Source organism: Ammodytes marinus (genome assembly GCF_949987685.1).
Source record: "Ammodytes marinus genome assembly, chromosome: 11".
Taxonomy (NCBI): Eukaryota; Metazoa; Chordata; class Actinopteri; order Uranoscopiformes; family Ammodytidae; genus Ammodytes; species Ammodytes marinus.
In genome coordinates, this window is record NC_137215.1 from 18,310,263 (window position 1) to 18,326,425 (window position 16,163).

Below are 16,163 nucleotides of genomic sequence, written 5' to 3' on the forward strand. Positions count from 1 at the left end.
TCAACGCCAATTTATTTTTATTTTTTTTAAATCTCACCATGGCTTTTAAATCGAATGTGAATCGAAAGAGGAACATTAAAAACGACTTATTTTATGTAATCTGTATTAACCTATTGTTCTCTTCTGCAGTGGAAATACATGTTATGTTTTCTTAAGTGGAAAAATGAAAGAAACATAATTATCAGCCTTGCCATGGAAACAGAAACAAAGCAATAGATTTGTAAAGAAAGGGTCTGTTCATAAGAGTTACTAACTGTTCTTATTGACTTCATTTTCTTTACAGATACTGTTTTCACATCAATCTACCCGTGTCGCATACGCATGTGCCATTTTAACCCTCCAGACTCTGTAGGTTTTTCGTTGCAGTCAAAGACTGTGGACGCTGATGTCACTGCCTCCTCTCTGGTTGAAGTTGCAGTTCTCTGATATCATATGCTGTAGTGTGGGGCTGCTATGAAAGCTGCCACAGGCCCACACATGGCTGTCAGTGGCATGTGATCTCACTTTGATGGACTTTTGCTTCTTATGAAAAATGTACTTGTGAACCTCACACTTTTCAACATAATAAATGTTTGGCAAGCGCAGGTGATCTGTGCTTTCACTTTTCATAAAGATTAATCAATAGAAAATGTACCTTCAACTAATTTGATAACTGATTAATAGTTTTTAAGTATAATTTTCCAAGCAGAAATGCCATACATTGGCTGGTTCCAGCTTTTCAAATGTGGGCATTTGATCATTTTTGGTCATATATTATAGTAAACCCAATAATATTGGGTTTTACTGGTGGTCAGACTAAACAAGGCGTTGAGGACGTCATGTATCCCTGTTGACATATTGTATTCAAAACATTCAACTATTCCTTCATTGAGAAAAAAGAATGATTGATCAATGTAATGAAAATAATTGTCAGTTAAGTGTTTAGTATCTTATTTGAAGTTAAAAGCTTGTCATTGTGCTGATTTTGAGAATGTTAAAACAACATATCTACTTGTTATCTTAGACCTATGGGATGATAACTCAGAGCAACAAAACAGCTTGAATTGGCATCTCAATAGCTTTATTACTTTGATATACTGTATATGTAAAAATGTTTAAATCCACATTAACTTTGCTTAAACTTTAAATGAGTGCAACTTGATTTTCTTTACATTATACAGTTATAGATGAAGCTCCCAGACCTTCAGTTCAGTCAGCCTGATATTTAACCTAAACATGACAGAGATTGGGAAATATAATGATCTGCAGAAGCTACTGTTCAACACCTCAGTGTTAGTTTAAACTTAAATTGTGATCATTCTTCTACAGGTCTAGTCGTTTTATTTTGGATAAATGAAAGTAAAACAATGTTTTCTTAAATTAGAATTATTATACTGTATGCAGAGCGTCAGCGCCCTCTGGTGGGAACTTACTTTTGAAAAGTGAAATCACCTAGGTCCTAGGAAAAACACATTTTAAAAGCCATTTCATAACAAAAATGAAGACATCACTTGAATGATTAAGCAGGGACATGTGCTGCCATGAGGCTTTTCTTTCAGTAAAGTGGAATGTTTTTTTCACTTGTGTTGATGCAACAGTAGAAAACAAGGTTTCATGTATCCGTTTTATTTGCCGCAAATGCATTGGTTTTCATCCCTGTGATACAGCAGTGATCAGGATCCCAGTGTGCATCTTTCATAAAACCACAGAATACCTCTTTAAAAAAAAAAAGGAGCCCTCGGACATTCTGTACATACTACCAACTTATATGAAACTTAAGAATCAACCACACACTTTATTTGCTACTCCACAGCACCCTCTAATGCATAAATTACACTCACTCATTCAGTAAATTAACATAGCACACATTCTCAGACCACACTCACACACATATACACACGTTCGAGACAATAAAACCACCAAGAATATTGTAGCGTCCCCTGATGATTAAGAATCCCCTGATTCTATACTCCTTTGCTTGCAAATAATCAACACAATGTAAAAACAGATATGAAGTACAGGCAATGATCCACTGCCTGGAGGAATGAGGTGTCAGTCAGCCCCCATTCACTCATTTTCATAAAGTCTGAGAAGGCCTGCTGGATTAGGCTGTGGTCGCCTGTTGCACGGATGAGGGCGTGGGCTTCCTGCGCTTAGTTGAAATCCAGCCTTAGGATCATTGTTTGACCCCAGGTTAACCCCCATGTCGGCTTTAAGCCCAGTGTCATGGCAACTCTCAAGCGCTCCACTCCTTTTATGTCGTGTTATTTTCCTTCATCGCCCTTTCTGTCAAATGGTCTTTGTCAGTTTAGCTGGAGATTGACAGAAGTCCATGTTCGTCAGCAGTGTCAAGAATGCTGCATATGACTGGAGACTCAACCTTAAAAACAAAAAAAGTGTCAATCACCATGAATGTGGTGCATATCATCTAGATTGACCTCCTTTCTTCACAGTATAGTAATATATTAGGTATTAAGGTATTGACTTTTTCCAAGTCAGACATTTTGACCTGTAATTCAGGGAAAAGCACAGGTGGAGCTAATAACACTAACAATGGCTCAGCTACAGCAATTATGCAAAGCAACAATAAGTAATGTTGTACAGTGTACGGGTTAGCACTCTAGCTAAGGGTTAGCCTTAACCGTTTTCCCCCCCCATTGACAGCGAGTGACTCATTTGCTACTGGTGAACTTACCCCGAGGATGTACTGGCACGTCTGAGGCTCCAGCATGTAGACGGTGACAGCATGGGGAGACTCAGACTCCTTACATCTGACAGAGAGAGAAGAGAAAGGAGATGAGTGAATCCAACTTGACAACTGAATGCCACTGAACCAGAGCCGTGACTGTTCACTCACTTGAGCTTGACCACGACCTGCCTGGGCTTTCCTGTCAGATCGCACAAATCCCCGTGGCCGTAAAAGTGGGAAACCAACCTATCGGGGTGCAGAGAAAAAAAAAATCAACAATAATCCCAAGTTTCATATACATCCAGGGTAGCGTAAAAAAAAAAGTCCTTACTTGACTTTCTGCACTCCATCATCTTTGAGCTGGTAGGATCGGGCGACGTTCTTCTTGGACCAATCCATGTGCTCCTCTGGGTTCCAGCTCCCGACCACCACAATGTTTTTTCCCTGCTCTTTTTCCTGGAGCACCAAGGAACATATTTATTTAATGCAATTCGATGCGCCCGACACACACAATTATAATGACAACTTATAAAAAGGTGTTTTTTTCCCCTCTATATTATTGACATGCTATAATGTTTATTCATTTGAATTATTTAAATACCGGTAAGTGGCAAATTGATAAGTTATTGAAATAACTATTAGTTGCAGCCCTACAGTTGAGCTCAACAGCTTAAAACTGCCACTAGAAGCACATTGGATTCTTCCACGTTACATATTTCACATTAATGACACAGCACTCACAGACTCACACCTTACCTCGTGGTACTGATGGACGTGCTTCCCGTAACAGAATTCATATTTCCACCACCCTACTCCCTGAAACACACACATTAAGATCATTATGTGTTTACTGAATGGTTAAGTCAAACGCTGAGCTGGTGCTATAGACAAAATGAGCCCAACCCCATGAAGACAGTATGAGCCACTGAGGAACTCCTTTATCAGCTGCTCGTCTGTGAGGCGGGAGATGTGAGTGCTGCCCACAGTGACCTGAGTCTGGCCTCCCACTGTCAGAGGCTTGTGGGTGGAGGTGAAGGCCTCCTCTCTCACTGGTGGTGACGCAGCCTCCTCCTTTAACGCGTAAAAAGAGATTGAGCTAGGATTTGTTCTCATTTCTACTCACCCCGACTTTTGGTTTTCACTTTTATCAATACAGGCAAATACATGAATTATACCAATAGAAAATAAATATATATATAAATAATAATAAAGTTTATAGGATCGCTTGAGCAATTAAAAAGGAAAAAAAAATAGTGATAATATTTGGATGGACAATGCCAAATGTTATTCATATGACATGTAGAGCGCTTTTGAGTTTTAGCCCCACTCTTCATAAGAGCAAATGTTTCATCTGATTTCACATTGTGTTGTGCTACTTTGAAATGGTTTGTTACAATCATGTTCTCCAAAATACATTTGCTTCCCAATTTAACATTTAGATTAAAATATTCTTAATTATTTTCCCTGGCAGAATAACTCTTGTTTTCACTCTTGCGCATGGCCTCACCTCTCTGATCTCGGAGGTTGCGCTGAAAGGCGGCTTCAGCTGCTCCTCCCGATCCTTGTCCAACTGGGCGAGCTGCTGAGGGTGCAAAGGGGAGCCAGCCAGAGCCTGGCAGAAGATGGCGTTGACCGGGGAGGACTTGAACCTGCAGGGAATATATAGGTCATCGTCTTGCTAGAAAAATTACAAACACAAGCACAAGAAGGGCATATCACCGCATTTCTATTCATCTGTCACATTGTCTGTGTACAAAAAGAGACTACGAAATTCTATGCTATCAAAAGCAATTAGTTTGAAATAACAGTAATTTGGTTCATATGTTAAACATGGCTCTTTTTAAAGTCTAAACCCATATACTTTATCCCTACACTTTGATACTTTTTTGTTAATGATTTCAACAGATTTCTTTGATTTTATTACTGTCTTGTATTTGTTTGGATTTTCTTTAAATGTTATGCATTGTTTATTTAAATTTTTTTTATAAATATATTTATGTGTGTGTGTGTGATTGTGTGAATTTTGTATTCTAATATGCAGTTGTTTTTTCGGTATGGTTTCCATATAATCCTGTACAGGTTTCTGCTGCACCCACAACATGTGCTTTGTTTTAGCACTACGTGTCTTTACAATGTTTGTATGTGAAATAAACTCAACTGAACTAAACGTCGGTGGCTCCTACCTGTATTTGGGGTGTGCACACAGCAGCGGCGTCAACACCACCACCTCATATTCACAGGTGGTGACCTCGGCGACGGACAGGATCTCGTGCTTGGCCTCAGGGTGACACACGTACAGCACAGACGTGGAGCGGGCGTCGTTCGATTTCAGCACGCATGGAGTCCCGTTGCCCATCTCAAAAGAGTAGTAGGGAGTCAGCTGACCTTCTATGTTCTTAGTGGGCACCTGGACAGCCGTGGAAGAAAAAAAGAGAGAGCGGAGGAAACAAAAGAAGACGACAAATGTGAGATTTGACCGACTAGCCTGACTTATGCAGTGGTTGGTTAATTGAGTTCTTATGTTATACTGACTTCGGTTTCAGCTCCGGATTTGACCTTTTCTGTCTCTTCAGCTTCATCTGAAAAAAATAAATATCAAATTTTTTCATGCTCAAAATAAAGAAGAAGAAATATATCTTAAAATGACATTCACAAAAGGAACTCACCTGTCTCTGTAGACTGGCTCTTCTGTCCAAGGTTACCCAGATAGTACTCTTGAACACTGATTTTCTGTGGTGGAGAGACACACGAATACTTTCAGTACAGGACGGGGCTTAATGCTGGTTTCTCATTCATGTCTGAATCTGAAAATGGTTTTACCCACTCACTCAGAACACTGACCTGACCAGTCTCCTTCTCTTCATGATACTGTCTTACATGCTTTCCATGGCACACCTCATACGTCCAGTACGACTCAATCTGCAATGTGGACAGAATGTTTAAAAAAAAAAGTTGCACTCCTCTCTAACGTAGCGTAAAACCATCTACACACGCTTTCAGTTTCTCCCCCCGAAGGACGTAGGGGAATTCGATAAAAATAGAATTGAAACTGAAAAAACACTCACCCTGTAGGAGCAGCTGCTTCGTTTGAATAGTGGCTCCAGCAGCTGGCCCGGAGTTGGCCCCGCATACTCCTTATCGCCGTCCTGAGTCAACAAACACGGACAAATGCAAAAGTGAAGGAGATGAGGCAGAGTAGGGAGTGTCAGTCAACACAAAGGTAATACAAAATTAAAAAAATACAAAAAACGACCATTACATAAAATTGCATCCTAAAATTGATCTGAACTGAATAAACATAACAATCAACAGCAATGCTTTTCTTCATGGGAACCATGAGACATTGTGTTTTTTAGTTGACACGTTTATATTGGTAGTATTACGGTACAATTGGGATTAGTTTTAAACCCTTTCAAGCTAATATAAGAGTGTTATTGCTGCTTGCCCCCAAAGCTATGTTTTAAAATATGCGTATAAAAAGAAAGAAAGAATCAAGTACAACTTTACAGTGACAGATATGAATGTCAGCCACAAAATAACAAAATGACACATATCTAAAAGGCAAGTCAATAGGAGCTTTTGGCTCGTCTTATACAACTGAAGATGATGTGGGTTGTAAATGATTAAAACATTAGGGAGCCGAGTTGTCACATATTTCTTTGTTATATTACCTACACCACATGCGGGATTAAGATAAGCTCCTATGACCAACACGTTAACAACGTGTGTTATAGCCTAGTTGATGTGATGTGTTTATTATATGTATTTCATGTGGAAGCAATATAAAAAAGTGTTCATTGCACCCATGGAAGGACATCAATCCCCCATTAAACTATGTTTAGATGTAAAGTTTACCTTATCTCCATCCGTCAGAGAAGGCAGGAGACATTTATACTTCTCCTTCTCGGTTGTTGTCATGATGACAAAGTCATCTTCTTTGTAAAAAGCCCCTGAAGTTGGCTGAAACACACAGGCAAACGTTTGTTACTCTAACTGCAGCGTAAACAAATTGGAAACAAACTGAACACAATGCAAATCCCCCTTCACCTACCCTGTCACGACACAGGTGACAGTAGCCTCTCCCCAACCTTACAGTACATATGTTCCCTTAGAATAAACGGTGTTACTAAAGCAGGAGGCATACCAGTATGAATTCAACGCCTGGCCAGGTGATCTTGAAAGGGACCTCGTCTGTGAAGGTGGGATACCCCCCTCTGTTCGCAGAGACGCCGCTGCATACATCCAAGAGCCCCCCGAGAAACACCAGCAGCATTCCAGCCGTCATCTCTCCCGCGCGGCTGCCGAGCTCCCTACAGCCTGCTGCTCATGTACGGTATCAGCCCGATCTCCTCACACACATGCAGGGGCCCGAACGACCAACGAACAGCCACAGCAAAGTTCAGGTAAGTCCGGTTTGACAGACGATAAGATGCAACCGAGAGGCGGATATCAATGATTTCAATACAGCCCCAAAATACAGGAAGTGACCTGTTCACTTGCCACGTCGTGTTCCGCCTATGCGTTGGGCTGAGCAAAAGCAGCAGCGCCCTCCGGCGGCCACGCGAGGTATCGAAAGAGAGTTTGATGACTGAAAAAAAGAATTAAATCCTTCAAACCTTGGACCTTGAAAGTGCTGTGTTCAGAACTAAGTTGTTTTAATTAAAAGACAGTTTAGTGTTAGTATATAATATACACAACTGCCTCATCTTGAAATATGCCTACCTAGGTTTGCCGGTAGGAATCATCATTTTATGATTTCCATTCAATGATGTGAATTACACTGAAAGTTCAGCTTGATTTGCTTTTCCAATTATTTTTCTTGTTTCTCTTTCTGCTTTATTTCTTGCAATATATTTTTCTCAAACAATCTAAAAGATATTTGCATTTGTTTGTTACAGCCGTAGGCCCACAGCAGTTTTTGAACAACTGTGCTTAAAAGAGGCGTATAAAATTGGCAATGTTTCCATGATTGGTTTAGGCGCGTGGATGCGTTACACGCGCTAAAGCAACACGTAGGCGCGTAAATACGCACCTATGCACGTTCAAAATATTTAACTTTTTACGCTTCTACGCGTGACGCTTAGCCGCGTTAGCCAATCAGCTTGGAGAATGACCCGACGTCACATACATCGACGTGGGGAAAGTGAACCAGAAGAATGGACTTCCTGGTTAATTAAGTGAGTGCGGCTGTGCTTTAGCCGATAAACCAAGTTAGCGCCGGATAGCATTGTTAACTCACCCGGTTGTGTGCGGCTAGCGCCTCAATATTATGAACCCAAACATGACGGCTATGTCTGGGGAACTTTCACGACAAGTACAGCGAAGCACCGGTGTTTATATCTACGCCAGCCACAGTCATTTGAACACATTGTGCAAAAAGTATTGCTTGGAATTCAGCTATCATACAAAAACGTAAACAGAAATAAAGCCGGTGCAGGTCATATGGGTTTGCTGCTCTCAGCCCTTTTATCGCCACTTTTGTTAACAACTCGCACGTGTGTTGTGTGCATGCGCAGTGGTGCAGGAAGTACTAGTATTTATTTACGAATCGAATCAGAAAAAAAATATGTATAGGCTATACTGTATATATTTTTTTTTTCAAATTCCGATTATTAACTTATCTGAATTGATTTGGAATCGTTCGAGAGAGATTCGCGATGCATTGGAGAATCGATTATTTTTCCCACCCCTAAACATTGAGGCGCGTTTGGTGTGGGCGCACCTTAATCGTAAACAATTTGAATTCTAGCAAAGATACAAACATTTACTAATATACCAAATATGTCGCGGTAACTGTGTATACCATTTGTGGAATCGGATCATTTTATCCATCCATGGAGATCTGCTGTGAAAACCAGATGTTTATATGTTAATGGATGGTAAAATATATCATTCACATTTAAAAAAAAATAGTAAATGGTATGCTGATCAAAATAGTAGGCCTAGATATTTCCGAGAAAGTGTTTTCACAGGTGAAACACAATTTCTCCTTTGTCTCGCTAGACATAACCACATTATCATATGCTGAGAACTGGCTCATGAAGCTGTTAATCTGATGGAGACTCCAGATCTGCCTGAAGCCAGAGAGGTTTGAGAGGTTTTTAAGATCTCGTAGACCCAGCATCAAAATAGGCAGCCTCATCGCTACCCCCTAGTGGATAGACTTGGTGGGTTTAATTGTGTCAGTATGTGCTGAATGAATAAATAAATGTTTACATAGTAGGTGTTTTCACAATTATTTTACAGGGACTCCATGCAGAATTGAAGATGAATGGAGGTACAGATTGTAATAGATCCTGTTGAGAAGCTGATTTACAGTGCCTTTCCTGCAGTGCTTGCTGGCTGGCTGACTGTGACGACAGCAGTTCTGTGCCAACGACATGCAGTGTCCTTATTCTTTTATGCTGTGACTCTGTTGATTCAGCATTGCTGTGTCTTAAATGGCAATAAATAATCCTACCCCCACACCTGAACAACTCACATGGAAACAGCTCTCAGGTTACAGGAAATTTAAGAGATAGACCTTGATAATATGTGATGTTGCATTTCACTGTGTGTGTATGTGTGTGTGTGTGTGTGTGTGTGGGGGGGGGGGGGGGCGGGGGGGGTGGAGTGTATGAGGGCGCTTTGGTCTGGTGGAAACAGAGTTTAAACCTGAGATGGGGCATTTTTCTTTTGCTACCTGTTGGTGGAGCTGTTGATATGAGAATGTGCAGCACAGGAGCCAGGAAAAGGGAGAGAGATTATAACAGAGATTTTGAGACAAAGAGTGAGAGGATTAGGAGGAGACAGGGATATGGAGGAACGAAGAAGAATACAAGCAAAAGAACATAGCACTAGCCCATCCACCCTCTACCACTCTCCTCTGCTAACATGCATTCTGCCTTTACTCACACCTGTGTCCTGTTCATACTGCATATGGATATGAATATTCATGTTTGCAACAGCCTCTGTCTCACATACAGTTTGTACTGTAGATGAGATATATTAGATATGTGAGTAGTCCGTGGATAGACGGACGGAATACATTTTGTTGCCATGGTAACTATTATTTTGCCATTGAATTGTTGCATTCGTACACGATTGATTTTATTTTTCTGTTAGAAAAACCCGCCTTTCTATAATACAGTGTTTTAAAAATAAAAGTTTATTTTTATTTTGACTTGGAAATTGCATATATTGACCTTGGACACTATCCTAGTCATTTAATTGGTGAGCTTCAAGGGTTCAGGAAAGCAGAAGTTCATTGGACGGAGCCTGGCTCGCTTTTCCCACTTGTGGATGCTAGCTAACTGGCTGTTGGCTCAAGGAAGGGGGGATAAAAACATCACCTAAAATGTTGAGGTATTCCTTTAAACTGATTTTTAAGTTGCAGATTTTGATAGCAGTTTAACCTTTTTGTCTCACATATCCTTCAAAATGGCAATAATAAGCTAAGCGTCCTGAGAGCGAAAAAGTGTTGGTATGTGAGATACAACCCACTGAGGTCAGTAAAAAAGTATTTAATGTCTCCTCCTCTGTGCTTGTTCAGATACTTCTTCTGACATCTGACTGACGTGAACCTACCTACCTGAACTTCTCACTTTGAAATGAACATTTTCACTTCTTTCACTGTCATCCACGGGGTGAGCTTAATTTGCATAGATGCCTTCCACACACTCTCACCTTATGCATAATTGATACAACTGTCATCTCCAAAACCATAATAACTTAATTCCAAAGGGAGCCGATAGAAATGAATCTTGACATTTGAAGGTCTCGAGTGAGAGTAATACATCTCCTGGGCTGTCACCCAAAAATACACATAGAATATGTCAGGCGTCAGATCAATATTGTCACTTTTGCTGGATTTGCCTAATGACATTCAACATTGATTTGGCTGAAGCATTTATACATGTAGTATTTCTTTTGTATGGGTTTCCTTTGTTCAAGAGCATGTTTTTTCCCCATCTTTTCCCTTCAGAGCCGCAGTCCATACAGCATGTCTGATTAATCCATTATGGTTCATTGAAGTGTTCACATTAAGGCGGCACACTTGTCAAGCTTATTAACGTTACATCATGCCATTTTTCTGCTGACTGAATCACACAGACTCAGTTGTGTTGGGAGGGATCAAAGCAGCAAAAGGCTCACACCGTCAAACAGTTCAGAATAATCTTCCAAAAACTGTGAGTGTTTACCCCCACCATTTGAAGGACTGAAGCTTCAGAACATGCGGAATGCCTCCCCATACATTCTAAAGCAGGCTTGTGCTTGCTCAGCATGAACACAGTTGTCACTCGTGCGCCTGTTGTGCTTCAGTCAAACTACAGCGCCGTGTTAAGGCTAAACAAATCTTGTAAGGGGTCTACTACTTGAATAAATGATGCAAAGAAGCGAAACAAAGTCGGTGAAACGTTGGAAAAAAAATTGATTTAACCATGTCAGTGGGGCAGAGCGGTGCTCTCCACATCCCTGCAGAGAAGGTAATGAGAGAGTGTTCATGTTTGGATGGATCTGGGTAGGCTCCAGATATCCACAGAGCTAGTCCTAGCTTTATTTGCTTGTGATTGGGGCTTATGGGTCTGAAAAGAGAACACCAGAGAGAGGTCAGGGGAGACAGAACGTCTCTAAGTCCATGAATGCATCATAATTGCCCATGATTAAGTTTACGGTTTTACGGTGTAAAACTTTAGCCAAAGTTTAATATAAATCAAGTAAAGGTTACAATACTTCAAGGACGTATGATACTTCTAGGATGTGTGTTTTGGGTGTTAATGATTTGTTGCAATCTTTACATGAATATGAACTTTGTCTTGATTATTTAGAAGTGTGGCTTGTCTTCCAGAAAGCTGCAGTCAATGCTTCATCACAACTAAAGCAACCCATCCAGCCATGACTATATATTCAAAGGTGGCCGTGGAAATTTTTATAAATACCGTTTTGCATTGTCTGAGCTTCAAGTTGTTTCAGAAAGTCCTGAGACACTTCATACCGGAAACCAAATGTCAGTGAATCCCCAGAAGAACATTTTCTCTATAAGCAAGAACAAAAAGTAGGTTAACCACTTGAAAATGCATCCTAAGCCGTGTGCATGAGCTAGAAGAAGCTCAGGGAAGCTAGGGATACTTTGAGAGCTAGGGATACTTTGGAGAGCCAAAGTCCTTTAGTGTTTCGTCACAATTTGAGAGCCATTGGCACAAATACTGCGAGCAGAGCGCCAGACGGACTGGACGTCACGGAGAATGGAAACTGTGAATATTTGATCATTATCGGCTCTTCAGCAGCTAGAAATGGAAGATAATCTAAGCAGGATGAGAATGTAAGCCAGGTCAACAGTGAAAAAGATTCACTTCTACTATTGAGAGGAATCTTAATATTAGGTTCAACCAGTACTCCATAAGGCATGGTGTCATTTGCTAAAGAATAAACCATTCCTAATGCATATTTAACATACTGTTCTAGCTTTGTTGGCTCCACACAAATAACATCTACGAAGAGGATTTTGTAAAGAAAGATCACTTCAACGGTCCATAGCGACACACATAAGCTGAGAGTGCAAATAACTACATTCTTGTCTTAACACAGTTCTTTATCTTCTTGCCAATGAGAAGTACAGTATGTGCTGCCTCTACTGAGTCATTTATATTCAATGTGCTACTCTGGTGCTATTGATGCAAAGAAAAACCCTACGCAATCCATCATCATTTGAATGCAGTCACAAAAACTCTTTGGCACCAATTTGGACCGCATATGGGTTTAATTGGCTGAGATATGTTAGATATGATGGCTTCTTCCATTTTATGTATGAGCACACTGTCTACACAGTGATGCTGGTGTGCAAAGCATTCACTGTATCAGACTTACGGATGGCAACCGATAGAGAACTGAAGTTAAGGCAATCGTTCCATAAAATTTAACTCGCGGCAGATGTGTTTCACACCTTGATAGATAGCATAGAAGTTTAAGAACATCAAATCAAGCAACAACAAAAAACAGATGCAAATGAAAGAAAACAACTTAAAGAAATGAGTGGAGACACATTGACTAAAGTGACATTTGCATTTAGATCTACAGTTAATATGTCAGTAAATAGGGTCATAAATGCACATTTGAATGACAGTGATGCTTGTGCATCACTTGTGACAGAAGAGCAGCTCTTCCTCAGGTTATAATGTTAATAGTTCAGTGTCTTGCCACGGTACACTTTAACATGTGGCAGGAGGCGAGGGATCGAACCACCAGCCCTGCTATCATAGGCCTTTCACACCGCCGCAAAATCGGCGCTAGTTCTGGGCTTGTTCGGAGTTAGAGCCAGTGTTTTGGTTTCACACCGCCAGAGAGCCTGCTCCGGGCCGTAAAAACCGGGGGAACTCATACCCCAGGATTGAGCAGGGTTTGATAAGAACTGCTTGCGCGAACGGTTGGGGGAGGGATTATCCTGACCAACCAGAGCAACTCAAACCTCATGCCCGCCATATTTAAAAACACCGCTACTACGAGACGTAAACATAACATAATTACCGAACGTAGCGATCAAATTGACCGGCGAGAATACGCTGTATGGGTCCTGTTTGCTTAAGAAAGCAAAGCGAGAGCCAACAAGTGTAAAAATAAGACGTATTCGCCGCTGTTGTTGTGCTTAAAGCTAGCGGTAGCTTTAGCGTTAGCCACAAGAGCAGCGGCGTCGGGTGACGTACACACACGTTTACAGTGACGTCATGACGTTGCTCTCTTGCCGGCTCCATGGCTGTCTCCGGTCGATGTGAAACCAACCGGTTCATAACTGGGATAAGGCTGTAACCAGTTTTGAACTGACCCCAACACCAGCCTGGAACTGACTCTTGGTTCATTTTGGTGTGAAAGGCCTATCAGTGGACGACTGCTCTGCCTGCTTAGCCACAGCCGCACAGGATAACAATTCCCCAATCCTTAGGGCACAAGGGTCACTGAATGGTTTGATCAGTATGAAAATGATGTGAATCTGCTATGGCCATCATCAAAACACCAAATCAGGGAATATATTTTGGAAGAACGATGTTCATCCCTCCAGAAGAGTTCTACAGCCAAAGCACATTGAGGCTGTTTGGGAGCACATGGTGTCCTAACCCCATTACTGAGACATTTTACATAGTTTTTCCTTCATTTTGTCACCTGTCTATATAGTAAATATACAATATAAGCATATACAGTAGTATGCCATGGTAGCAAACTGGCATGAAGCATCACAGTAATAGAAGTATGTGTTTATGATGGTTACAATGTGCACCTGCATGAATATGACTGGATACAAGTCAGCCATTACCCAAACAGCTTCTGAGTAGCTAGTGAATATGAATAAAACAGCTGATAACAATTAGCTAACCCTATGTTTCACATAACACACCATAACACAATAACAATACAAAACTAGAAAATCCTGCAGAGATTTTGAAAGTACGGGCCCCCCGGCACCAGCCTCGCATCGGCGGCGCCCTACCCATCGGCCAGGCTCAAACGTTTCTACGAACCGCCGCTGCGAGCTTTCCAAACTGGAGTCCCAAGTTGGGGCTAATTGAAGGTTGCAATCTTGGCAAATTTGCATAAAAATGGCCGCTCTTGCGAAGACATTTTGGTCAACGGCGGCCATGTTTCTTGAGCTATATGCTAAAACTTTATGTGTAAGACATTTCAAGTCAATCAGTGTGTGAGGGGCGTGGCCTGTCAAACATTGCATTTTTGTATTATGGTTTTCGCCCCCTATGGGTTAATCTTGAAAAGCTTCTAAGGACATGCTACCACCTGTCTTCTGTACATATCCAGCAAGTTTTATGATGATTTATGATGATGAGGACCTATGGTTAATGAGCTATGGCCAATTTGCTAATAAGCCCCGCTCCTGCGTAAACGTTTTGGTCAATGGCGGCCATGTTTTTCAAGCTATCCAACTAATATGTTATGGACATGTTTATCGTAGTCCCCCGGGGCTTCGTGAGAAATTTGGTGTTGATACAGTAATATTTGAGAAAGTTGTGGTTAAAACCCTGTTTTTTAGTTTATGCTTATTAGCGGAAAATATTCCCAGGCGGACTTTTATGGTCCCAGAGGCTTTTTTGTAAAGCACCCTAACATACACCTGTGTGAGAAATCTCAAGTGAATCAGACTTACGGTGTGTGGGGCGTGGCCTCTCAAAGTTTTTTCAGTCGGGACTTCATAACAGCACCTCCTTGTGGAAAATCAAAACAACTGTATTATAGCACACCCCGTGGGGTAGGGATGGATGTTCTGTGAAATGTTTGCGTTTTTAAGTGCAGCGGTGTGGGAGGAGATAGAGCTAAAAAATGTGGCAGAAGAAGTAAGAAGTAAGAAGAAGTACGGTGGATAACAAAAAGTTACGTACTTAATTAATTACACAAACTATCAGGAAGATGAAGCCTCATTGTGGCACTGAAAGCCAGCACATATTTCTAACCAGCACATATTTGTTGCCTACATTACTAGGTGTCACAAATGTCTTCCAGTGTATAATTACACATGTGCTGTGCTACTTCTGAGCCTGAAGCATCTGAAGGCAGTGGCCTAATGCTAAGTTAAAGTCCTCATGAGGTGCAGTTAATTTCACTACGAGCGCCTGGATATTATTTACTTTTTCGGATGGTTTCACATGCAATGAGCCATACATTATTTTATGCACTCCACAAAATAATGTAGGTATAAGTGATCATTATGCTTTGTGTGCACAGCATTGCTATCTATTACATCATGTTCTTTGTATTCTCTGCAAGTTTAGAGTGACTGTAATTGATACAAAATAGAGGTTCATGTCCTGACATCAGTAGGCAGTCGACAAAAACTAATTTCCATGATGAACAGCATTCTGTTTTTTATCCGATTCATACAGGGGTATTGGCTTTGTAAAAGTAAAAATGCCAATATTTTACAGTTGTCCATTGTTTGTGTTTGAGTTATTAAATGGTCCCCCCAGGGGGCATACATTACCTTGAATGAATCATCCTACTGTCTACCTATGTGCAGGTTTACTTACTGTATGTTCTGCAGTACAACAACAACAACAACAACGCAAGAAATATGCATTTCATTTTTACTTAGTGTGCACCACTGTTGTTGCTGCAATGCTATTTTCAATACATTTAAATTCAACATGGCATCTCTAACTTTTTAGCCTCCAAAGTTTTCTTGACTTCATCCCTAACACCAGTTTGCCGGCAGTTGTATAGGCCACGGTACACCATTTAGTAAACCATGTTTGCTGGTAACACTTGGATGAAAAAGACACGCTGAAATTATATTGGCAGGTTGGTATCACACTGCCTCTTTTCGAAATGGCACACTGAATCTGACCTTTTCATGAGCTCAGCGCTGTCAAATGATGACCTTTGTGTACAGCATCACATAGTCAATGTGCATGAGTCTTGAGACAGGGCTTGACCGTGCCTTTTCAAAATCACTTGTCAATAACAACACCGTGAGGAAAAGAATACAATAACTGCATTACGTGATGACTTGACCATATTC

General features: G+C 40.9%; 1 protein-coding gene across 1 annotated transcript; it reads right to left on the reverse strand.

Annotated features, from left to right (window-relative positions):
* Positions 1 to 1,595: 1,595 nt before the first annotated feature.
* Positions 1,596 to 7,134, reverse strand: erlec1 (endoplasmic reticulum lectin 1). Its single transcript, XM_080037180.1, has 14 exons — positions 6,813 to 7,134; positions 6,524 to 6,628; positions 5,734 to 5,814; positions 5,510 to 5,587; positions 5,335 to 5,398; positions 5,201 to 5,247; positions 4,852 to 5,075; positions 4,176 to 4,317; positions 3,572 to 3,739; positions 3,425 to 3,484; positions 3,000 to 3,124; positions 2,837 to 2,914; positions 2,675 to 2,750; positions 1,596 to 2,359 (listed from the first exon to the last, which is right to left on the reverse strand). The coding sequence occupies exons 1-14, from the start codon at positions 6,951 to 6,953 to the stop codon at positions 2,288 to 2,290; spliced, it is 1,461 nt and encodes a 486-aa protein (XP_079893306.1). The 5' UTR covers positions 6,954 to 7,134; the 3' UTR covers positions 1,596 to 2,287.
* Between the last annotated feature and the right edge of the window lie 9,029 nt (positions 7,135 to 16,163).

What these genes read in the sequence shown, in the direction of transcription:
- erlec1 (XM_080037180.1), bottom strand. Translation starts at nt 6,953, where the DNA reads ATGACGGCTGGAATGCTGCTGGTGTTTCTCGGGGGGCTCTTGGATGTA. An exon ending in CAGGCGTTGAATTCATACTG is followed by an intron (nt 6,629 to 6,812) that starts GTATGCCTCCTG and finishes TGTGTGTTTCAG; the next exon opens with CCAACTTCAGGGGCTTTTTA. An exon ending in GAGCCAGTCTACAGAGACAG is followed by an intron (nt 5,248 to 5,334) that starts GTGAGTTCCTTT and finishes TATTTTTTTCAG; the next exon opens with ATGAAGCTGAAGAGACAGAA.